This window comes from Salmo salar, chromosome ssa01, assembly GCF_905237065.1.
Source record: "Salmo salar chromosome ssa01, Ssal_v3.1, whole genome shotgun sequence".
Classification (NCBI taxonomy): Eukaryota; Metazoa; Chordata; class Actinopteri; order Salmoniformes; family Salmonidae; genus Salmo; species Salmo salar.
This window is the reverse complement of record NC_059442.1, coordinates 129,139,866-129,166,132: the sequence shown is the minus strand read 5'-3', so window position 1 is coordinate 129,166,132 and position 26,267 is coordinate 129,139,866. Positions and strand designations below refer to the sequence as shown.

Below are 26,267 nucleotides of genomic sequence, written 5' to 3'. Positions count from 1 at the left end.
TGTCTTTGCTTACCAGCACTGACTTTGCTGATAGCTGCTTTATTAAGGACATTTCTGTTGCTTACTATAACTTTGATATGTGGTTGTCTCACCTAGCTACCTTAAGATGAATGCGCTAACTGTAAGTCGCTCTGGATAAGAACATCTGCTAAATGAGTAAAATGTCAAATGTAAATAGTCGAAGTTGGGTTCCTCTCCTCGTCTCCACAGACAGTAAACAATTGGACACGTGAAAATCCCCGTGTGTATCCTCCATGTTGAGCTCACCTGCCCAAGCCAATGGTCGAGGAGCTCTTAATACAGCAAACACAGAGAGGAATACAAACACAGCTGCAAACATCAAAGGCATTTATGTCTTATGACAAATGTAATTTATTATCAGTACATGTTCACAACATTGGTCATCAGACATGTTGACATCAATGACTTGGACCATCATCCATCACCCTTACTACTTTACCTGGATACCTGGGCATTTCTCAACATTTCACAACCTTTTTCACCTTTACTTTCCAATACTCCCGCAATCACAACATACAGTACTGTATGATGACAGAAAATGAACCTATTGTTGGAAATGTGGGTTCACATTCCAGTTCAAAATGACACTATGTCTTGATGACGGATAGTTTTAGATTAGCTATAGCTGTCAGGTCATGTGCGTTTGTTTCCCTTTTATGAGGGATAACCCTGATGGGCTGAAGTCACATTAGCCCTGTGTTAGCTGTTCCCTTAGTTCAGATGTGAATGGATTCCAACAGCTTCTCAGAAATATCTTTGTTTTGGTTGTTCATGGCATTCCAAGGTTCAAAGTTCACTCAGGAGAGACAGTTGTTTTGAAGTGGTAGGTTAGAGAGGAAGAGAGAAGAGGCCTGGTCAGTCACATGGCTGGGGTTAATCTCCATGCCTAATCCCTGACCCCTCACCTCTTGGCCTTCTTCTCCTTCATGATCTTCTTGCTCTCCTCTCTCCGCCGTTTGTTGACGGGGTTTCGTGGATCGGAGATCTCAAACGTGTCTTCGTCCTGCATGTTGGCATCCTTGACTTTCCTGGTTTGCTCGTCAAACTGGAGAACATGGGCCATCCTAAAATCAGAGAAAGAGGTTCAAAGAACAGCAATACAGCACTCTGATGTGAACTCAGTAAATCACATCAACTGATATGGAACTCTCCATCTCTCCATCTGTTCCTCTCCAATTCAAATAAAATCACATTCCCTTTGAAGCCGGTGTTCTGTCACAACAGGCATTTATGGTATCAAGATGCCATGGTGGTGAGTGATGGCACTGTATTGCTGATAAAGGAATAGGCTACGGCTGCAACACAGAAACACGTGCCCTTATCACATTCGTGTAAGAATAAAAACATGGTACAAAATACAGGGTTGAAATGTTCTGTTCTCTTAGGGAGGAGCAGGAAGAGGATGGAGGAGGAGGAAAATGAGGAGGAGGTCCGTGATGAGGAGGAATAGGAATAAGAGAAAGAAGATGACTGATATGCATTTGGAAGCATCCTTGGCTGTTCTTTTGTCCTTTGTGGACTAGCAGCAAGCAGCACCTCCGCAAAACAGACAAAAAGGGAGAACGGCAGAATCTGAAGAGTGTTCGGTTTAAAAAGGCAACTGTCTTCATGATTCAACCTCTATCAACACTTTGACGAAAAACCCCTAACATGTTACCTAATAGGCCAAGCGTGTCAGTGTAACAGTTATCGATCAAACTCCCAGTATATAGATACAGTGAGAGCAGGAATTCCCGGGGAGACAGCAGAGTGGAGAGAGAGAGAGAGAGGACTTCAAGAGGGGTGAGGCAGGTCACCGGTGTCCATCACGCAGACACATCTGCCCGGCGCAGAGGGATTTGCGCTACATGCATAACGCTCTGACAGTGTCTTGACACTCCACACCTGTTTGGAGGGTTCTGATGAAGGCCATGCGTTACCCAGGGGTCACGGAGCTGCAACCCCCGGAGAATTAAAAACAAGATAAAAGGGAAGATACTATCACCAATTCACAGAAGCCGAGAGACGGAGCCCAAGCCAAACCAGACGAAGAGCTTCAGGCCCAAATCTCTTTGACTGTTTGCGCTATTACAGTGATGTACTACTATTACAGATAGTTAGTTAAAGCCCTATCTTGTCCGAATCTCCCATATCTATCATTTTTACTTGGCGGGAAGGTAGTATTCCAGCACCAAAAACCTACCGTTTTTTTGGACAAACTCCCAGGTCCTTTGAGAATATTTATCTAGTGTGAATTGTCATCACTGTGTTATGACGGATATTATAGAGTTTTACAATGCTGCACCCAGTTTGGGCAAGAACATGAGAACAAATTGATGCAAAGAGCTATGTACAAAGTGTTATGCAAACAAAGTCCTATGCACGTAGCCTACAGATGAGTTATCTGTTTTGTCATATATCAACGTTCCCAGTGACTATTTGTCTTTTTTAAAATATTAAGTAAATGATAGTGCGCCAATGAATTGATAAATTGCCGAATACATCAGTTAATTAAATGTCTGCATACAGTTCATGGTTCTTATTGATACTATTTATACTTTCTCCTAACTGAAAGACAATATTAGGCTATTCCTAGACAAGTTGAAATACACTACATGGTCAAAAGTATGTGGACACCTGCTTGTCGAACATCTCATTCCAAAATCATGGGCATTCATATGGAGTTGTTCCTCCCTTTGCTGCTAGAACAGCCTCCACTCTTCTGGGAAGGCTTTTCACTAGATGTTGGAACATTGCTGCAGGGACTTGCTTCCATTCAGCCACAAGAGCATTAGTGAGGTAGGGCACTGCTGTTGGGCGATTAGGCCCCCTGTTCAATGGGGTTGAGGTCAGGACTCTGTGCAGGCCAGTCAAGTTCTTCCACACCGATCTCAAAATATTTCTGTATGGACCAAGCTTTGTGCACAGAGGTATTGTCATGCTGAAACAGGAAAGGGCCTTCCCTAAACAGTTGCCACAAAGTTGGAAGCACAGAATCGTCTAGAATGTCATTGTATGCTGTAGTGTTAAGATTTCCCTTCACTGGAACTAAGGGGTCTAGCCCAAATCATGAAAAACAGCCCCAGACCATTACTCCTCCTCCTCCAAACTTTACAGTTGGAACTATGCATTTGGGCAGGTAGCGTTCTCCTGGCATCCACCAAACCCAGATTTGTTTGTCGGACTGCCAGATGGTGAAGCGTGATTCATCATTCCAGAGAACACATTTCCACTGCTCCAGAGTCCAATGGCGGCAAGCTTTACACTACTCCAGCCGACGCTTGGCATTGCACATGGTGATCTTAGGCTTGCGTGCGGCTGCTCGGCCATGGAAACCCATTTCATGAAGCTCCCGACGAACACTTATTGTGCTGACAATGCTTCCAGTGGCAGTTTGGAACTCGGTAGTGAGTGTTGCAACCGAGGACAGATGATTTTTACGCGCTACACGCTTCAGCGGTCCCGTTCTGTGAGCTTGTGTGGCCTACCACTTCGTGGCTGAGCTGTTGTTGCTCCTAGATGTTTCCACCTCAAAATAACAGCACTTGCAGTTGACTGGGGCAGCTCTAGCAGGGCAAAAATTTGACGAACTGACTTGTTGGAAAGGTGGCATCCTATGACAGGTTAAAAGGTTAAAAGTCACTGAGCTCTTCAGCAAGGCCATTCTACTGCCAACATTTGTCTACGGAGATTGCATGGTGGTGTGCTCGACTTTATACACCTGTCAGCAACAGGTGTGGCTGAAATAGCCAAATCCACTAATTTGAAGGAGTGTCGACATACTTTTGTATATATAGTGTATTTCAGCGGTTTAGATGGTACAATGAATCTCTACACATCGCTTGTTTTGTCATATAAGCTGAAATTAGGTGAACTATTTGAATTTGCACCCTTCATGTCTAGAACAGCCTCCAGTCTTCCATCATAACAGTACATAAAAACATTTAAAAGATTTACAGGCAGCAATTTCATAAAAACTAATCCCGTCCGAATCGGACAATGGAAAAACAGACAAGCTGGGGTAATACTTACATAACCAACGTTCTATAGTAATAGAATATAAGCCAACTTATTGCCATACGAGTTCTGCTGTTTGGTCCTAGGGACAGATCCCCTTTAATCAGCCACTAAGATCACATTGAAATGGGTGTCCTCCTTGTATGTGTGTGTTGGATGGCGTGTGTCTGAGTGTGCACTTGAGTCTGTGTGCGAAGCTAAGTGTACAGTATGAGTGTATTTTTGTCAGATGGCTTGTCTGTGTGTGTCTATGTGTGTGTGTCTGCCCATGTGCTTCGGTGAAGCGTGTGTATATAGTGGTCCTTGGTAGCTCAGTTGGTAGAGCATAAAAACATCTGCTAAATGGCATATTATATATACACTGAGCGTACAAAACATTAAGAACACCTTCCTAATATTGAGTTTACACCCCCTTTGCCCTCAGAACAGCCTCAATTCGTCGGGCATGGACTCTACAAGGTGTTGAAAGTGTTTCACAGGGATGCTGGCCCATGTTGACGCCAATGCTTCCCACAGTTGTGTCAAGTTGGCTGAATGTCCTTTGGGTGGTGGACCATTCTTGAGCGTGAAAAACCCAGCAACGTTGCAGTGCTTGACACAAACCGGTGTGCCTGGCACCTACTACCATACCCCGTTCAAAAGGCACTTGAATCTTTTGTCTTGCTCATTCACCCTCGCACAAATACACAATCAATGTCTCAATTGTCTCAAGGCTTAAAAATCCTTCTTTAGCCTGTCTCCTCTCTTTCATCTACACAGATTGAAGTGGATTTAACAAGTGACATCATAGCTTTCACCTGGTCAGTCTATGTCATGGAAAAAGCAGGTGTTCATAAAGTTTTATACACTCAGTGTATGTGTAGGGCTGCACAATATGGGCAACATATCCATTTGCAATTTTTGTACCAAATACTGCAATTTTACTTGCGTATATATAGATCAAAACACTTGGAAAAACTGTTGGAATCATAGAAATAGAATGATAATTCTAATTTCATGGTTGGAATACGGTGGACGCTTGGAATGCAGTTTAGGTTGGCATAAAAACAAATTAAAAAAATATGGGAGGAGATGGTTGTGACAGAGTAGGAACCAAAGTGTTGGTCAGTGTTTCCTAGGCAACCCTAATTAGATATGTACGTTCAGACAAAGATTTGAGAACATTCTTCGCCTTGTCCTCTCTGATTAAGAAACAAGCTGTTGCACCCCACCACGGATTCCGGCCTGTATTAGAGTAAAAGTTTGCTAGCAAGATTTGCCGTATCTCACTGGACTTAGCTAGCAAAAATGTGGTTTAGCTCCTAATGCTAATTGTTAGCTAGCTAGCTAAATCTAGTGAGATACGGACACATTTGCAGCTTGCTAAGACCAACTAAGTAGCGTGTTGCAGAGAGCAAGTTACACAAGCGAATAGTCAAATATAGAAATGTTGATTTATGTTAAGAAGCAAAAGTGGAACGCTGCCTACTGTAGTTCTTGTTTGGAAAAATCTGTAGACTGCACACTGTGGTTTGGTCAATGGAGGCAGAGTGAATTCCCGAGCACAAGGAGAGTGACATGGGGGCGGGGCTTGAAGTGCGTAGGATTGGGAAGCGGCCTAAAGAAGATAGAGGGAGAGAGAATCGTGCAGCCTTATGTGTTTGTCTGCCTTTTAGTCTGCCTGGGTACATAGGTAAAGCATGTGTGTGTGCTCTGCAGTCCCCCCCTCCTGTGTTCATGTGAACTGGGCAGTAGTAGTGACAGCTCATCCAGGATGTCATGGTGGCTCTACTCTGGCAGACTGAGGAGTCCTGCAGTGCGAGGCGGACCGCTACCATAATTTGTCTAGCAGTCTCAGTGATGACAGGAACATAGCCTCATTGCCCAGACTACAGAACAGTGTGTGTATGTGTGTGTGTGTGTGTGTGTGTGTGTGTGTGTATATATGTATACACACAGTGCCTTCAGGAAGTATTCACACCCCTTGACTTTTTCCACATTTTGTTGTGTTACAGCCTGAATTTAAAACTGATTAAATTGGGATTTTGTGTCAATAATCTACACACAATACCCCATAATGTCAAGGTGGAATGATGTTTTTCTAAATGTTTGCAAATTAACACAAAATTAACAGTTCAAATGTCTTGAGTCAATAAGTATTCAACACCTTTGTTATGGCAAGCCTAAATAAGCTCAGGAGTAAAAATGTGCTTAAGAAGTCACATAATAAATTGCATGGATTCACTCTGTGTGCAATAATAGTGTTTAACAAGATTTTTTGAATGACTACCCCATCTCTGTACCCCACACATACAAGTATCTGTAAGGTCCCTCAGTTGAACAGTGAATTTCAAACACAGATGCAACGCCAAAGACTATGGAGGTTTTCCAATGCCTCACAAAGGGCACCTATTGGTAGATGGGTAAAAAAAAAAGAGCAGACATTAAATATCCCTTTGAGCATGGTGAAGTTATTAATTACACTTTGGATGGTGAATCAATACACCCAGTCACTACAAAGATACAGGTGTCCTCCCTAACTCAGTTGCCGGAGAGAAAGGAAACTGCTCAGGGATTTCACCATGAAGCCAACGGTGACTTTAAAACAGTTACAGTTTAATGGCTGTTATAGGAAAAAACTGAGGATGGATCAACAACTCTGTAGTTACTCCAAAATACTAACCTAAATGACAGAGTGAATAGAAGTGACAATGAAATACATTTTTATTTCACTTTGTAACAACAAAATGTGGAAAAAGTAAAGTGGTGTGAATACTTTCTGAAGGCACTGTATACGTGTATGTGTGCCAGGCTCTGGGCTCCCACCATTCAGCGCTCCAGTCTGCTTATCAAACCCACTCTCTACCCAGAAGCCTCAGAACGCAGAAGCCTTTCCTCCATTTGTTTTTCTTTCGCTTTCTGAAAAGAGGGAGGAAAGAGGGAGGGGTGGGGGTGGGCGACAGGGGCTCTATGGCTGGCTTATTGGAGTGTGTGTGTGTGTGTGTGTGTGTGTGTGTGTGTGTGTGTGTGTGTGTGTGTGTGTGTTAGCAGAGCGATCTAGAAAGTATAAAGTTTGTAGACCCAGACGGAATAGTTTACAGTCCCCTGGCCCAGACTTGACTTGGGGAGTCTGACCTGTAGTAACCCAATAGTTCCTGTACCAGAGCTCGCAGAGTGGCACAGACATCCTACGCTAGTGCGTGGCTGGCGGGGTGTTGTTCTAGATTAGGTCTGCAGCCCAAATGACACCCTATTCCCTATATAGTGCACTACTTCTTACCAGAGCCCTGGGCACCATTTGGGACCCGGGGTGCCTTTTGGGACACAGACTGGGACTGCTAGGCTACTGTGCCCCTGTCTTCCCTCCTCCTCCTCCTGTCTCATACCTAGCTGGCTGGCGGGGGCCAAACAGTGAGACTGAGCTGGGGGCCTGGCTGGCTGAGACTAATAGCAACTACAGGTTTTGTTATTCTAAATCTCTCACACAGACACTTTCCTCGAAGTTCAAACACATGGGATTCATTTCAGCCCTCTGACTCTCTCTCGCTCTCTACATATTGAGGTCTGAGAGGGAGACTCAGAAGTCTGTTGGTGAAAATCAGAATGGGAGAGGAAAACACGATGTAAAAGCTGATTTCCTGACTGTGGCTCTGTCTGCCCACTGAGGGAAACGGCAGAGAGACCAGGCTCTGAAAACACGCACACATACACACTGCTGTCTTCATTGCCTTCAATAAACTGGTATATCTGAAGTATTGGCACGGCGTCAGGTGCCAATACACAGACACACGGCTGTGTTTTTAACTCCCAGCAGGAGCCGCTCCACAGGGCAATGTGTTAGCTAGCTTGTTTCCTGTAGGCTGGAGCTTGCCCTCCCTCCCTCTCCATCCGTGTCTCTGCATCTCGCTCTCAGTGAGTCGTCAGTACTGCGGTGAGGCTCTCTGTTCTGGTCAGGACACAGCAGGACGTTGAAAACACATCAGCAGCAGAGAGGAGAAACGTCAAAACACAATCCATCTTGAGGAGGTAATCAAATTGAAAAATAGAACCGAAATAGACCATAAATGTGACCGGCCGGGGGAGAAAAAAATGGAATTCCATATGCATCTGATTTGTCTGACAGAAGGAGCGGTGCGAGCCAACAGACTACAGTACTGAACAGTGTCCTCCTAACTGTAGTGTACATTACAGTCTATAGCTTCAGCCTGCACGCACTAAAACCTTACAGAAACATCCCTATACTTCCTAATGTGTGAGTTTCTTACACAGTGGCAACCCAATGTTGTCTTGTGTAAAACACACATTAGGGATGACAAACCCTTCAGTCCTGGTATAGGCCTAGATGGTAGACAAAGTGGCATCCACTATTACTGTAGAGCTGTGCCGAAGGTCGGGAACGGCCTTTACAACACACACATCCGTAATCATGAAGACACACACAGGTAGTCGCACACACACACACACAAACACACACAAAATGAGCCAAGCCTGCTAAGACAAAACAAAAAATGTCAAAGTAAGAGAGATATAAACATGCCCATGTTAGAGGAATCTTTTCACCTGGCTGGCAGTCTGTGTTTCTCTGAGTACGGAATCTAAAACCTAAGGCTGGCACCCAGGCCATAGCTACATCTACAGTGCATTCGGAAAGTATTCAGATCCCTTGACTGTTTTCAATTGATTAAATACATTTTTTTCCCCCTCATCAACCAACACACAATACCCCATAATGACAAAGCGAAAACAGGTTCAGAAAGTTTTGCAAATGTATAAATTTAAAATAAAAAAAAACAGAAATGCCTTATTTACATAAGTATTCAGACTCTTTGCTATGAGACTCAAAATTGAGCTCAGGTGCATCCTGTTTCCATTGATCATCCTTGAGATGTTTCTACAACTCGATTGTAGTTCACCTGTGGTCAATTCCATTGATTGGACATGATTTGGTAAGGCACACACCTGTTTATATAAGGTCCCACAGCTGACAGTGCATGTCAGAGCTGAAATCAAGCCATGTCGAAGGAATTGTCAAAGAGCTCCGAGACAGGATTGTGTCAAGGCACAGATATGGGGAAGGGTACCAAAACATTTCAGCAGCTCTGAAGGCCTCCATCATTCTTAAATGAAAGAAGTTCGTAACCATCAAGACTGTTCCTAGAGCTGGTCGCCCGGCCAAACTGAACAATCAGGGGAGAAGGGCCTTGGTCAGGGGGGTGACCAAGAAACCGATGGTCAGTCTGACAGAGCTCTAGAGTTCCTCTGTCGAGATGGGAGACCCTTCCAGAAGGACAACCATCTCTGCAGCACTCCACCAATCAGGCCTTTATGGTAGAGTGGCCAGACGGAAGCCACTCCCGAGTAAAGGTACATGACAGCCTGCTTGGAGTTTGCCAAAAGGCACCTAAAGACTCTGAGACCATGAGAAACAAGATTCTCTGGTTTAACGAAACCAAGATTGAACTCTTTGGCCTGAATGTCACGTCTGGAGGAAACCTGGCACCATCTCTATCTACAGTGAAGCATGGTTGTGGCAGCGGGACAAGTTTCTGAATCCTTGAGTGGCCCAGACAGAGCCTGACCTTGAACCCAATTGAATATCTTTGGAGAGATCTGAAAATAGCGGCGCAGCAACGCTCCCCATCCAACCTGACAGAGCTTGAGAGGATCTGCAGAGAAGAATAGGAGAAACTCCCCAAATATAGGTGTGCCAAGCTTGTAGCGTCATACCCAAGAAGACTCGAGGCTGTAATCGCTGCCAAAGGTGCTTCAACAAAGTACTGAGTAAAGGGTCTGAATACTTATGTAAATGTGATCGTTTTTTTCATTTGATAAATTTGCGAACATTTCTAAAACCCAGTTTTTGCTTTGTCATTATGGGGTATTGTGTGCAGATTGATGAGGGAAAAAATAGACTTAATCCGGTTTAGAAAAAGGCTGTAACGAATCAAAATGTGGAAAAAGTCAAGGGGTCTGAATACTTTCCGAATGCACTGTATGTAATCTAGAGCAGTCAGAGTGTGTTGGTCCACTGTATGAAGTTCAGCAGTGTGTCAAGTCGTTAAGGAGCAGCTCCTCGGGCCTGTGTTATGACTGGCCATTAACAGACATAACATATCTGTTACAGGATGGGGGGGGGGGGGGTGGATGGATGGTGGATGGGCTGCTCTGGCTGGCCCACTAAGACTGGTAACAACAGTAGGGCTCGTCCTGAATGGCACCCTATTCCATCAATGTCATGACGTTGAATCAACGTGGAAAACTGGTTGGATCTGCAAAAAGTCCTTGACGTAAGGGCATTTCGTGTTTTTATCCCCAACTTTTAACCTAAATCCAATGACATGGTGACATTTTTTGTTGATTTCAGGTTGAATTCACGTTAGTTGACAACTCATCCAAATGTAAATCAAAACTAGATGTTGAACTGACTTCTGTGCCCAGTGGGACACTTTGCTTAGGACTTATTGCAAGTAAGGCTGTTCCCGACTAAAGAAAAATCTTGGTTAATCGAGAGTCGTCCTGACAGACCGTGTGTTTGAATAAAATCAACTACATATGCACTGAGCTTGTTTGATTAAATAATGGAGACACAAAAATGACTCAAGAAAGAACCCGATGGTCACACTGTGTTAAAACTAGTAGCGAGACCTGCGTGCATATTATGTGTGACAAAAAGGTGCTGTTAGATTACAGTATTATTTTTCTGCCTGTTGGGAACAGTGTAAACAACACTAAATAAATTGTAAGTAATACCAGTCTGTTCAAATGAAAAACGTTTGTAAAGCCTTTATTACAGCATAGCAAAATCTAAAAATAGCCAAATCTGTGAAATTGCTTTATCCAACATATTGCTGTTATATATTAAAACAAACAAAACAGGCAACAGAAGCAAGATCTGTCTTATTTATGTAGATATTTGTGACTCGTTTCAGGAAACTAGGCGTATGTCGCGGGTCACTACTTCACAGGAGAGCCATTTGAACTAAAACTTATTTTTTTATCATAATGTGTTTTTTGGGCAGAAATGCATTCTGGAACATGTGAACTTTCATGTGCCTTAATAACAAATGTGTATGCCATCTGTAAATACGAATACAATTGTTCAATTATGAGCCTAGTTGGTTTAGCCACAGAAAAAGCCAGCAACCTTCCCGCTAGCTATGATTGGCTGAGATAATGAATGGCTGGACATGCCGAGACAGGAGTTCGGATTGGTCTGCCTTATAGCACTCTTCTGTCTTTTTGAGCTGGTCAGTATATGTAGGTAATCCTGTTTTTTTAAATATATATTGTGTAGTAGAACTGCATAAGTGTTGCTCTCCATAATCATGATTTGGGATTATGGTTCATTGTTTAGCTAGCTACATGTCTTAACAAAAGACTCCACTATGTAAGTATTAATTTCAATAGAATGTCACTGCTAGCTACATTTTCAGATATTACACGTTTCCAATTTGGCAGAAAGTCATTTTCATTTCAAGTTAAAGTGTAAAGTGTACTGTTAGCTAGCTAGCTAACATTAGCTGGCTGGCTCGCTAGCTAACGTTACGTGTATGATCTTATTATTTGGATCTCAGAGCCATTTTCTTTGCTCGTTATAACCTGGTTGGTTAGCTACCTGCAGATTAATGCAGGGTAGTAATGTCATGAGTTCGAATTATGGTTCATTGTTTACCTAGCGAGCTAGCGACATGTTTTAACAGAAGACTCCACTTTGCAAGTAACCATTTCAATAGAATGGCACTGCGACAACTGTTGATAGACGTAGCTGGTAAATTCACTCTGAATAACTGACGAAATTTACGAACGCTCAAAACCTGTTAAATATGGCCGGTGTCAGTAAACCATGACAACAACAAAAAAAAGTCAATTGTTGCAAGCTCTGGATAACATGAAAACAACCTAACCAGTTCTGCTAGGGCGAGTAAAATGGTCAGTGAGCTGTTCTCTCATTTGTGTCTGGAAGTACACAAACGTTAGCCAGTTAGCTTGGGTGCTTGACTGCTGTTGTTAGGACCGAACGCTCAGATCAACCCTTAAAGAGAGTTTGTATCGCAACTAAAGTTGCATAAATAACTCTAAATGAAGCATATAGGAGGAACTGTTTCTTTGTTAAACACTCAACAGAGAATAGTCGCATGTGTGAACTTCCTCGTAAATCATTTGGGGAACAATATCCTTTATTTTATTCAGCTATGTTCTATTGTATTCTTCTTACCATAAAATAATGCCACAGGATTATAAGCAAATATTGCCTGCTAAATTAACTAGTGTAGCCCACAGCCATATGGCATAGCCAGATCAGGGTCTAACATAAGGACGACTCAGAATATGCTATTCTGTTCTTCTGAAATAGGGTACATTTTCTTCAAATCTGAGTCGTCCTGTAGGCTATATTAAATGGATTTATTAAACTTTTTCAAATGTAGATGTTCCAAAAGGTCCACATCATTGGCTTGTAGGCTATGTGTGGAAGCCCGGAGATGCTAAATGTCTGGGATATTTTATGTTAATTAACGGCCAATTACCTTGAGACCGGCAGTCATTTGCATGACAATCACTGGCTGACAAAATATCATGACCGCCAGAACGCTAAACATAACGTACCATCCTTTGTCGTCGTCCTCTGCCAGCTCCTCAGGGGCCTCCTCAGGGGCCTCGGAGGTCTCAGTGATGGCTGAAGACAGCTTGGACTTGAATCGGTCCAGCAGCGCCATTGTCTACAAGACAATCAGCTTAACGGTCACTGGGAGATCTGGGTCACTAACAAAACAAAATCTTAAGATCTAACGCTCATCTAAGTCTCAGACTTTCACCTCAACCCCCTGTTGTATCAAGAAGAAAAATGCACTGCTGGTAATTTATATGCGTTTGACTGAAAGACGTCATCATTAATGTCATCAACACTCTATAATCCCAGAGCTCCAACTGACCTCAATGAGGACCAGTACGGAAATGTACGCACTAAATACTGAAAGTGGCTCTGGATAAGAGCGTCTGCTAAATGACTCAAATGTAATATGTGTAGAAAGTAAATGACAACTGACACAGTTTTGAGTAATGACTCCTCTGTTACCTGTGCTTCTCTGCTGGATCCCTTCTTCAGTTTCTGTTTCCTCATGTCTTCATATTTCTTCTTGCCCTCCAGGTACTCCGCCACTGCCTCGCTGCCTGGCTTCTTCTCTTCTATAGGGACGCAGTAAGGTACTAGTTAGTTAACAGTCAGTTAATTGTTAGTTAATCGTCGGTTAGCAAACTTGGATATACTAAGGCATTGGCCCCGCTGTCTGTCTGACTTTTTGTCTTCTACAGGAAGTTAATACAGTTAGTTATTTAGCAGTTAATTTACAGTTAGCCTAGTTAATGTATCACATTAAGCAGTGACAATATCAAAAAACACTATCAGACACAATGCAGAGGAAAAAACATCCAACATGTAAAAACCATCTGAAGCGCTGCCTCGTCATTAGTAAGATCAGCTCAGAGAGAGGGACCCGTCATCGGGTCAGAGTGACAAAAACAAACTGAATTGAGCTGATTTGAGGGAAAGATCCACTACTGCATGGCTAACAGATCCAGCAGGATGACTGATGGGCTCAAAGTTTAACAAGGAAACCCCTTTCTTTCTGCCATGAGACCCCTCTCTTTCTGCTCTGCGTAAGAGCCAGCCACAACCAACATATTGTAAATGTTCCCAATGCAAAACAAAAAAAAAGCTGAATTCTTCAACTTCAGCCTTGAGACTGGATGGAGACTGCTCAGGGAAAGTATACCTCTGGGCAAGGAGCGTTTAAATGAGAAAACCAAGTGGCTCTACATTTTTGTCTCAAATAAGTGAATATACCATGTATTATTGAAGCACAACAATACTTACAGAAGCACAGTAGTAGGTCTACTTAATACTTTCATTCATTATCTGGACACTGAAATTAACCGTAGTAATTTTCCAAGTGAGGATACAGAATACAACATCAAAACACTGTAGAATGTAGTGCCCTTAATCCATCACCATATTTTACATTAGGTATGGGGTTCTTTTCTGCTAATGCATCCTTATTTTGACACCAAACCCATCACTAGTGTGGTGACCAAAGAGCTCTATTTTCATGTCATCTGACCATAGCACCGGTTCCAATCCAAGTGCCAATGCCGTCTTTGGCCACACACACCACTGGTGGGTTTGGGGTTGAAATAAGCATGCATAAGCAGAAAAGAACCCCATACATACTGTAAAATATGGTGGTTGATCTTTAATGTCCTGAGGCCCTTGTTAAGGTCAACGTCATCATGAGCTTTACCCAGTACCAGGACATTTTTGCCCAAAACATGGTTGCCTCTGCCTGGAGGCTGAAACTTGGCCGCAAGTGGATCTTCCAGCAATAACCCCCACCACATATCACAATTCCTAAAGAAATGGTTAATTGATCCCAAAATCAACATTTTGCAGTGGCCATCTCTGTCACACCCTGATCTGTTTCATCTGTCTTTGTGCTCGTCTCCACCCCCCTCCAGGTGTCGCCCATCTTCCCCATTATCCCCTGTGTATTTATACTTGTGTTCTCTGTTTGTCTGTTGCCAGTTCATCTTATCTTGTCAGGTCTTACCAGCATTCTTTCCCGCCTTCCTGTTTCTCTAGTTCTGTTTCCTAGTTTTTCCCGGTTCTGACCTTTCTGCCTGCCCTGACCCTGAGCCTGCCTTCCGTCCTGTACCTGCCTGACTCTGACCTGATCACGAACCTCTGCCTGCCCTGTGTTTCTAATAAATCATCTGAGAACTGTACTATCCGCCTCCCATGTCTACATATGGGTCATCTCCTGAGTCGCGATAATCTCAGTCTGCGGACTTGAACACTACTGAAAACCTGTGGTTTGAATTGAAGAGGGCAGTCCATAAGCGCAGACAAAGGATATCAAGGATATGGAAAGATTCTGTATGGAGGAATGGACTAAGATCCCTCCCAATGTGTTCTCCAATCTCATGAAACATTTTAGAAAAAGGCTCAGTGCCATTATCCTCGCAAGGTGAGGTATTGAAAGGTATTGAAAACAGGGGTGTCAATAATCCCCCCCCCCCACATTAAAAATACATCTATTTCTCTGAGCAATTGTATTAGTATAAAATATTATAATTTTCCAATTTTTGAAGCATACAATATAGCTTAGTATTTGTATTATTTGTTTTATACAAACCTTATTTGCTCATTTCTATCAAGGGTGCCAATAATTTTGGACCTGACTGTTGACTGACGGTCTTCCCTGTGGCTCAGTTGGTAGAGCATGGTGTTTGCAACGCCAGCATGGTGTGTGCAACGCCAGGGGGGGCCAGTACAAAAAATAAAATTAAAATTAAAAAAATGTATGAAATGTATGTATTCACTACTGTAAGTCGCTCTGGATAAGAGCGTCTGCTAAATGACTAAAATGTAAATGTAGATCATGGATCAAAGCGTTCCAACACTGTTTCCATACTAGGTCAAATTCCATATGCAGGCCCTGGGAGTGAAGGAGAATCTCCAAGCAATTCTATAAGCTAAAGTGGGCAATCCACAGTTGAAACAATAAGCTGAGGGATGGGACTGAAGAAATGTAACCACTCTCAAATTCATATACAAAGCTATGGATGCAAGGACTGATCATCCATGATATCAAAATGATAGTTTAACAATGTTTTAAGGCTATATAGTATGCTTACATTTACTTTATTGACAAACATTGGAATAAAACAAGCTTCTATTTGGGGTTCTGATGGGGTATGACAGTTGCTCATGAGGAATTTATTAGCAGTGATGTAAAGTACTATCTTTAGCAGTGGTGTAAAGTACTTCAGTAGTTTTTGGGGGTATCTGTACTTTACTATTTATATATTTGACAACTTTTACTTTTATTTCACTACATTCCTAAAGAAAATTATCTACTTTTTCTCCATACATTTTCCCTGACACCCAAATGGTCCAATTCAAGCACTACTTCTCAATAGCACATCCCTGGTCATCCCTCCTGCATCTGATCTGGCAGACTCACTAAACACAAATGCTTAATTGCAAATTAAATAAAGACAATTGTGCCGGCTGGTTTGCGGAATATAAGGAATTTGAAATGATTTATACTTTTACTTTTGATACTTCAGTACATTTTCCTTTTGATACTTAAGTTTATTTAAAACCAAATACTTTTAGACTTTTACTCAAGTAGTATTTTACTTCCCCTTTTTGAGTCATTTTTTATATTGGTGTCATTAATTAATTAAGTATGACAATTGGGTACTATAAGTTATATTCTTCAATAATCAAATGGGTACATATCATTAATTTGTTCTTCCAATGGTTCATGTCTTTGCTTTGACATGTTTGTGGAAATGAACCGTTCCCGACATGAAATAATTTGAAAGCTTTGCTGACTTATGTGACTGACTGGGGAGGTGAAGTGCAAGGCAAGCATAAGCAGGGTTCTGCCAAAGGTGCTTCAACAAAGTATTGACTCAGGGGTGTGAATAATGAGATATTTCCGTTTCATTTCATTTTCAAGAAATTTGCACAAATGTTTAAAAACATGTTTTCACTTTGTCATGATGGGGTATTGTGTGTAGATGGGTGAGCAACTAGTTCATCTGCACACTTATTTCCACAACAGCCCTCTGATGTCACAGACTGAGATGGCAGGCAGGCAGCCTCAGTCACCTGGCTTCTGGAGTTATGGTAACTCTGACTAGCGGGTCCCCAGGCCCCGACAAGACAGGACACACAGAGGGGACAAAACAAACAACGTAACGCGTCACGGACATACCTCCTGCGTCTGGGCCTGTCATCTATTAAGAGCTGCCATAGTACTGTATGAACGCTGCTGGCTGGAACACTGGGCCATTGTCTGAAAGAGGCTGGTATGTTTGCGACTTGATCATCCAGAGGGGAGAAATGGTATTCAGCACGTATTACACAAGTATGAGGCCTATTCTTCAGAGCAATTTTTAAAAACTAGCTCATCTTGAGATCATGATACTGTAACTGTACTTTACCTTTCACTACTTGGTGTGTATGGCCAGTGGGATTTTAGCATGTAAATCTAGGTGGGGCCCAAAAAATATGTGAGATGCACGCCAGCAAAGCCACTACACAACACTAAACATTAAATTAATTGCACTATATAACGGTGACAAATGGTGCCCACAAACTGTTAGGGCGTACATAAAGCTGTCCCAGCAGCAATTCCAACACCTTACCACTGCTACACCTGGCTATTAGCGGAGCCTTGTCTGGCAGCAAAACAGTTCATTCAGCCTCATTTACTGCCTTTTAAAAAAAACATAGCTGATATGGCTGATTTGCTTAAACAAATGTACATCTCAATTGTCAGTAGAAACCACAAACTATGGCATAAGGGGACGACGAGCGCATAAGAGGCAATCCGTCATTTCGATTAAGACATTAATGAGCGAGCTAGGACGGACATAGTCAATATAACTATTTGTTTAGCACTTTTGAAATGTACAGCAACAGAATTTCTCTAAAACAGGTTATAGGCTACATGTGCACAACCAAGTCAGAACAGTAGGCGAAATTAAGAGGGGTAAATAGACCAATTTATTAGGGTGAGGTACATGGGCTACTAACATCTTACTACACAACACACACTTAGTATTACTTTCTGAGCTACAGTATACATATCTCCCTGGCATATTACATAATTTATGCTGCAGCATACAATACATTTTTGGACCTTGTTGTGCTGTGCTCACTTGAACAGGAAGGTGGCACGGCGGTCCTTCGTGGACAAATTGTGTAATGAAAGTATGGCATTCTCTGGATTTATGGTGCTTTCAAGACAACTGGGAACTCTAGGGGGAAAAAAACGAGGTTGAATAATGACGTCAGTGATTTTCAGGTCGTAGCTCTAGAAAGAGGCCAGAGTTCCCGATTTACAATTCCGAGTTGGATGACTGTTCGAAACGTATTTCCCAGTCGGAGCTTGTTTTTTCCGGAATTCCCAGTTAACTTGACTTCATTGAGTTCAAGACTTCGCAGATCCGAGTTAACAGTTGTTTGTTTGCACAAATCATGCTTCATTGACCGCAAGGCCAATGTTGAATGTTTACCATTTTAAACTAGGATAAGAGCCCCTTAATCCCAGATTTGGGACCACACAGCCACTGTCACTGATTCCTTCCAAACAAATCATTGTTGAATTTGCGATTTCCAACTTGTTGTGTAATGTTTATGTCCAATGGCCGATGAGCACCGATAAGTTATATCTATCATTTCTCTTCATTATTTCTCTTCATATGACAAGGATTAAAAAGGATTTGCCAGTAGATTGTCGACTTGATTCATGATGATGACTGCTAGCTTGCTAGCTAAGATTCTGAAAGTATGATGTTGACATGATCAGTCCAATCAAAGCTACTGTACATATAACGTGATATGACATTTTATCTGTCGCCAATGACATTCAGCCTTCTTGGATGGGCACTTCTAATGTAACTCTATGGCAGCACCCAAGGGACTAGAATTTTAGAGCTCTACCCTTAGACTTGACGGTGAAGTAGTGTCCCCATGAGTGACAGAACACTGAGCCAATCACGGCGCAATGCTCCGTATTTCCTGCTGGCTTGCCCCACCACCACATAAAGCACTGAGTTAGGCTGAAACACCTGCATTTTGTAGCTGCCTTACTCAAGAAAGCAAAAAAGAGACCATGTTTGTATGTGGCTTTATTAACTCAATGATATATATTTTTTTACATTGTTTGCAAACTGATATGTGAAACGTATTAATGCCAAAATAACATGCAAAACAGGCAAGCCCCCCTTTAACGAGAATGACGATCCCGACGCGAACGATATACTGCTTTCTCGGGAACATGCCCAGATCCCCGTGAAGAGGAGGCGGAGAAAAAAGGGCCAGAGGGCAGGCTGCCTTCTGAGAATTCGTAGGCGATCGAATAAACCCCCACTTCCTTCCATTCTGCTAGTAAACGCGCAATCTTTGGAAAATAAAATCGATGACCTACACGCAAGATTAAATTACCAAAAGGGACATTCAAAACTAATATCTTAAGCTTCACAGAGTCGTGGCTGAACGACGACATGATCAACATACAGCTGGCTGGTTAAACGCTGTATCGGCAGGATAGAATAGCGGCGTCTGGTAAGCCAAGGGGCGGCTGACTATGTATTTTTGTAAATAACAGCTGGTGCACGATATCAAAGGAAGTCTCGAGCTATCGCTCGCCTGAGGTAGAGCATCTCATGATAAGCTGTTTACATACCACCACAGTCAGAGGCTGGAACTAAGACAGCATTGAATGAGCTGTATTCCGCCATAAGCAAACAAGAAAACTCTTACCCAGAGGCGGCGCTCCTAGTAGCCGGGGACTTTAATGCAGGGAAACTTAAATACATTTTACCAAATTTCTATCAGCATGTTAAATGTGCAACCAGAGGAGAAAAAACAAACAAACAACAACAACAAAAAACTCTGGACCACCTTTACTCTCCACACACACAGACGCATACAAAGCTCTCCCTCGCCCTCCATTTGGTAAATCTGACCATAATTCTATCCTCCTGATTCCTGCTTACAAGCTAAAAATTAAAGCAGGAAGCACCAGTGACTAGATCAATAGAAAAGTAGTCAGAGGAAGCAGATGCTAAGATACAGGACTGTTTTGCTAGCACAGACTGGAATATGTTCCGGGATTCCTCCGATGGCATTGAGGAGTACACCACATCAGTCATTGGCTTCATCAATAAGTGCATTGATGATGTCCCCCCCACAGTGACCGTATACACGTATCCCAACCAGAAGCCATGGATTACAGGCAATATCCTCACTGAGCTAAAAGGCTAGAGCTGCCGCTTTCAAGGAGCGGGACTCTAACCCGGAAGCTTATAAGAAATCCCGCTATGCCCTCTGACGAACCATCAAACAGGCAAAGCGTCAATACAGGACTAAGATCGAATCGTACTACACCGGCTCTGATGTTCGCAGGATGTGGCAGGGCTTGCAAACCATTGCAGACTACAAAGGGAAGCACAGCAAAGATCTGCCCAGTGACACGTGCCTACCAGATGAGCTAAACTACTTCTATGCTCGCTTCGAGGCAAATAACACTGAAACATCAGTGTTCAAAATTGTGAAAGACTCCAGCCTCCTTAGTCATAGACTGTTCTCTCTTCTATCGCACGGCAAGCGGTACCAAGTCAAGGTCCAAGAGGCTTCTAAGCAGCTTCTACCCCTAAGCCATAAGACTCCTGAACACCTAATCAAATGGCTACCCAGACTATTTGCATTGCTCCCCCTCCCCCTCTTTTACACTGCTGCTAGTCTCTGTTGTCATCATCTATGCATAGTCACTTTAATAACTCTACCTACATGTACATATTACCTCAACTAACCAGTGCCCCTGCACATTGACCCTGTACTGGTACCCCCCCCTGTATATAGTCTCGCTTTTTTAACTCTTTACTTCTTATACGTATTTTTTTAAACTGCATTGTTGGTTAGGGGCTCGTGAGTGAACATTTCACTGTAAGGTCCACACCTGTTGTATTCGGCGCATGTGATTAATCAAATTTGATTTGTCATTGCATATTTAGTTGGGTGTTGCTAAGGCAGTTCAGATATTTACCATGTTTGTAACGTTTATAGAGTCATACATTTCAATGTGAGTCATGCTACTGCTAGTCAGTTCAGCCAAGATGTTAGTTAGTAATGCTAGCTCGTTAGGCCTGGTGTAGCTCACACATATTAGTCTGTTCATATTGTCTGTATTAGTGGAGGCTGGTGGGAGGAGCTATAGGAGAATGGAATCAATGGAATGGTACCAAACCCATCAAACACGTTGGACTCCGTTCCATTGATTACAATGAGCCCTTCCTCCTATAGCTCCTCCCACCAGCCTCCTCTGGTCTGTATATGCTCATAGTCATGTTTATGGACATGTGGCCTAATTTAGCCTGTAGCTTTCCTTGTGGCCAGTTACTATTTCATCTTGGTCGTGGTCTTGTGCGCATGCGCAGACCCTAGTTAAAACTGCAGTCACATTTCACTTGCTAGTCCAGCTACTTTCTTTCTCATTACATTGTTGCTTATCAGCAGTCATTCTCTGTTGTGTACATTAATTCGCCTGTATGCTGAATTGTATCTAGTCCTATAATTGTGGTATTACTGTCTGGTCATTATAGTAATGCACAGGCATGTTATCACTGTATCCTACCTGGTATAAGCTATTCCCTAGCACTCATACAACATTATGCAGTATGTGCATGTGCATTATGTCTAGCTGACTAAACTCAACTCCATGGTGAAGGAAGTTTGATGAACTCCACCAAAGGAGTTGAGCAGAGAATAGGCTTTGTGGAAATCATCTCCGACTACATCGATTCGTCCAAGGTCACCTACATGATATCTTGCCTATGAGGTATTTAGGCCACGAATACTCCATGATGATTGGAGGAATCATCGGAATCCCCTAGCAAAGACTGGGGCCACACTCTCTCACTCTCCACAGTCCAGACCTCTTCCCCAGAGTCAACATGGAAGTCTGCTCTGCTGCTCGAGGTGCAAATCTTTCCCTTTGATTTACGATCGCAAGAAGTGATCCCTTTCCATCTTTCCCGTTCACCCCTTGCACTCTGCCCCCTAGCAGCAGCCCGGGACTTGCAGGATGCTGAATGATGATTCCCTTGGGCACTAACACAAGGAACACACGTCACCCTCTCCAGCTGTTGTCACTAACTACTATCTTTGAGTTTGATGGCCATTCTAACTACATTCTTCCCCCTAGCTATCACCTGGGCCAGAGAGAGCTACAAATCACAGGCCTGATGTGGTAACTGGGAGGGGGGGGGTGTTGTGAATGACAGACTCCTCTTTGTTAGGGGAGGAAGCTCCTCTATTTCTCTTTTCCTCTTTATCCAATCAACGATTGTTCAAGACGAATCAGAGGAGCATCGCTTTCAAAGGCCTGAAGCAGTCAAAGCAGTGTCAAAAGAAACCCTGTTTCTCGTCGATCAACACACTCATCAGAAATAGTTCCGAAAATGTGTGTTGTGAAGCCGCCTACTCCTCCCTCTTTCTATCCATCATAGTCATTGCCGTCACAACAATAAAATAATGCAGATTCCAGCTGTGAACCGAGTGATGTGGATCTGAGTTTCCTACATATTGCCTCCCAAAGAGGTCACAACAGGGAAACCCAAGAACACCACTATATCGTCGCTGAACCTTAATTTCCTTCCAAACAGACATTTTGAAATTAAGGTTTCTGTCAGTTTCTTTTTGCTCAATGATTAGCCATGTCCTCTGACATAATTTGGCTTAATAACTTTGACAAATAAATGTGTAAATCTCCATTTGAATGTATTCTTCGAAAGGCCAAAAGAAATTACAACACAATCCTTGACTCAACAGCCAAATTCAATCCCATTCCTAAATATTAGAAATTCTCGAATGAAGCCACACGATTCATAAAATGTCGAACTGAACTGCCTTTGTCAGAAACGTGAACTGATATTTTGGAGAAAAAAAATAAACCTAACTGCAACATATAATCATAAGTCAATTGACATTTCAAAGATCAGTCTTTGTTTCTTCCACATCAACAATTTGACTGACAAGGCGCCATTGAAATAAAACACCCTGTGCACACAGGCATAACCTGTATAAATAACTTGGAGTGGTAGAAAGAATGTTGCCACATCATTGAGGGTGGGTATAAAATGGACAGTGTTTTCAGCCTGTCTTTCTTATTTTTGGCTCTCAGAACCAACACTTATGCCAAGAAAGAGAAAACCAGACTAGAAGAACATGCTATAATTTATGTCTTGAAAATGGAAGCGATGTCTGTCGAAAATAATAACTCGAAAGGTAACTCAAATGTCTCTTTTAGCTCTCTGCTGGGTGAGTTCTGAGGTGACAATTGGCTTTTTCCCCTGATTAAGTTGCCGCATGCCAAGTTAGTGGGTAGTGGCTGCTGCTGTTGTTAGCGCATGGTGGAGGAATATGTTTGCTTCTGGGACTGAGCACAAAGATGTGTATAGCCTGTGTGGACATAGGAAGCCCAGGGGGACCAGATTCAAGGGCTGCTGCAAGAAACCAAATGATGAAATCAGTTCCCAGCAAACAGGGGACGTCCTGAGGACATCCGGCAACGTTCCCATTAGGTCCCTTAAGGGTTTCGGTGCGACGTTATCCCATTGACGTTCTAAGAACATTGCATGATGGTCACAAAGGGAACGTTCTCTGGTGGACCTTTGTCTAGTTCCCTGTAAGTAACCAGGACCTCACTGAGGACCATGTCAGGAACTTTTTAGGACGTTCTCAAGACTTTCCTTTTACTAGTCCTTAGGTTGTCACGTGATGGTCCCAAGGGAACATTCTCTGGGGAACCTTTTCATAATTCCCGGTTTGTCCTTGGGACGTTTTTAGGACGTTGTGTCATGGTCCCCTGAAGGTCCCCCGAACGTTCTTGGGAATTTGTGTCATGGTCCCCTGAAGGTCCCGCGAACGTTCTTGGGACATTGTGTCATGGTCCCCTGGAGGTTTTGTTTAGTTCCTGGTTTGTCCCGGGGATGTTTTTAGGACATTTTTGGGACGTTGTATCATGGTCCCGTGAAGGTCCCCTGAATGTTCTTGGGAAGTTGTGTCATGGTCCCCTGATGGTTTTGTCTAGTTCCCTGTTTGTCCCCGGGGACGTGCCCAAGGATGCTTTTAGGACCCTGGAGGTTTTTGTCACATGATGATCCCAGGTGTCCCAAACCATTATAAGTAAAGTAATGAAATGGTATGGGGTTTTTGAGGTAAGTGATATGCTGTTCAGCTAAAACAGTGTAAAGATATTTAATCAACGACAATATGATTACATTTGACATGAACACATGTACGGTCTTTTCAATATGACCCAAAATAGGATTTGAACTCACAACTTCTTGATTTGGGGTATGCTGATCTTTCTGTTGTGCCACAAAGTCTGTATAATTTCCCAGCCTCCCGAGTGGCGCAGTGGTCTAAGGCACTGCATCGCAGTGCTAGCTGTGCCACTAGAGATCCTGGTTCAGGTCCAGGCTGTCGCAGCCGGCCGCGACCGGGAGATCCAGGGGGCGGCGCACAATTGGCCCAGCGTCATCCGGGTTAGGGGAGGCTGGCAGGGATGTTCCTGTCCCATCGCACACATGGACTCCTGTGGCGGGCCGGGCGCAATACACGCTGACACGGTTGCCAGGTGTACGGTGTTTCCTCCGACACATTGGTGCGGCTGGCTTCCGGGTTAAGCGGGCATTGTATCAAGAAGCAGTGTGGCTTGGCTGGGTTGTGTTTCGGAGGACGCATGGCTCTCAACCGTCGCCTCTCCCGAGTCTGTACGGGAGTTGCAGCGATGGGACAGGACTGCAACTACCAATTGGATACCACAAAATTGGGGAGAAAAATGGGTTAAAAAATAAAAATAAATAAAATCTATAGATTCAAAAAAAATTACAATAATTCAGCAGTCCCCTACACATTCATTAATTATAATCCATCACACCACTTAATTACAATAGCAGTGCAGATGGCACTCTTTTGTTATCAGTTATTTCCGACTATTCTCTCATTGATTTAATTGACTTATTTCAGCAATTTGAGGGTTTTCTGTATAGTTGTTTAATGTTGGTGGGGGGAAATATTATTCAGTTTTTATGTTTCTCCTGAATCACTATGATAAATATAATCGTTTTTCTTCAGTGCATTTTTAACAGAGCTGAGATTTACTTTGAAGTACAAAGTGTAGGAAAAGCCCTACAGGTAAAATCAGTCATTGATACAGACGTGGTGGCATAGCAGGAAGATCAGAATCCCGTGAACCAAGACGTGAGTTCAAATCCCATGTGAGGAAATGTTAAATAATAATTACTGTATGAATAAACATATACAATGTAATCATGAATGTCAAAGAGAGTCAAATATGTAAGTTGAAAACACTATGTTAAAAGCACCTTTGGTGTGTTAGTTCCCGGGACCAACTGGGAACTATGCAAAATCTTCAGCGGACCATGACACAACGTCCCAAGAACATACTCTGGGACGTCCCTGGGACCAACCAGGAACTAGACAAAACCTCCAGGGAACCATGACAATAACGTCCTGACAACTTTGGTTGACAATTTCACGGTCCCGTGTGGCTCAGTTGGTAGAGCATAGTGTTTGCAACGCCAGGGTTGTGGGTTCGATTCCCACGGGGGGCCAGTATGGAGAAAACATTTATGAAATGTATGCATTCACTACTGTAAGTCGCTCTGGATAAGAGCGTCTGCTAAATGACTAAAATGTAAATGTAATGTCCTAACGACTCATTATTGTTTGCAGGATTAGTGGCTGGGATCAGATCAGTAGCCTGTCAAAATAGCTTCTACTCATACTTAGAACAATACCTAATTTAGGACAATGCCATACATGGCAATAGGTTTTTAGCTAATTTCAAATACTTTGTGTAAACATTAATTTAATATACAATATTTTCCATTATAAATGACAGCGATAAGTTAAAACGGTTAAAATGGGAATCTTACAGCTAGAAATAGGCAAGGCATTTCAGATCAGAAAAATGTATATGTTTATTATATTCTGACAATTACAAACTCAGTGATTAAACTTCAGGTTCTCGTCTGCTACTAACATTAGCCTAACTGTCCCAGATAGATATGATGGAGCTCCCTTTTCTTGTTTTTTCCTGGTATTTCGTTGGAGATTGCTGAGTACATGGTGAACATGCCTCCTCCAAACGGTCCATGACCTGTCTTGGCCAAGTAGCAGAGGGTGCGTGTTCCAATGACACCCTATTCCCTACATAGTGCACTACTTTTGGCCAGGGCCCTATGGGCTCTGACAAAAGTAGTGCACTATATAGGGTGCCATTTGGGACGCAGTTGGAGAGGACTCCGTCCAAGCACAACATGTGCACAAGCAGGATCAGAATTCCATCCTCTGCAATTTCATTCTCATAAAAAATAGGACAAAGAGGAATCTAGAGCACTTCAGTCTTCTTGTGTGTATTTATCAATAGTGTGTTTGGCAAGCTAAGAAAACAATCTAGATTAGATTTTTTTTTTCTTTCGCAAACCGTTCAGTCACACTTTAATTAATCAAAAGCGCTTAGAAAACATTTGAGGGCAAACGGCTTTGCAAACACACCAGTCTTCTGCTAACAGAAATTCAAAACGTCTATGGGTCTAATGGTCCTGTCCAAATGTCCTCTCTCTATTGAAAGCGTAAAAGAACAATACCCATTTTATTTGCCACATGA

At 42.8% G+C, this 26,267-nt stretch overlaps 1 protein-coding gene across 2 annotated transcripts in view; it reads right to left on the bottom strand.

Moving 5' to 3' along the window:
• Positions 1-344: 344 nt before the first annotated feature.
• Positions 345-26,267, bottom strand: part of cwc27 (CWC27 spliceosome associated cyclophilin) — a 54,977-nt gene continuing 29,054 nt past the window's right edge. For both annotated transcript variants that reach the window (XM_014126933.2, XM_014126923.2), the window contains exons 12-14: positions 13,070-13,179; positions 12,601-12,713; positions 345-1,085 (exon numbers count right to left, since the gene is read on the bottom strand). In XM_014126933.2, the coding sequence (XP_013982408.1) occupies positions 923-1,085; positions 12,601-12,713; positions 13,070-13,179 (386 nt within the window). In that variant the 3' untranslated portion in view covers positions 345-922. The remainder of the gene's footprint in view (positions 1,086-12,600; positions 12,714-13,069; positions 13,180-26,267) is intronic.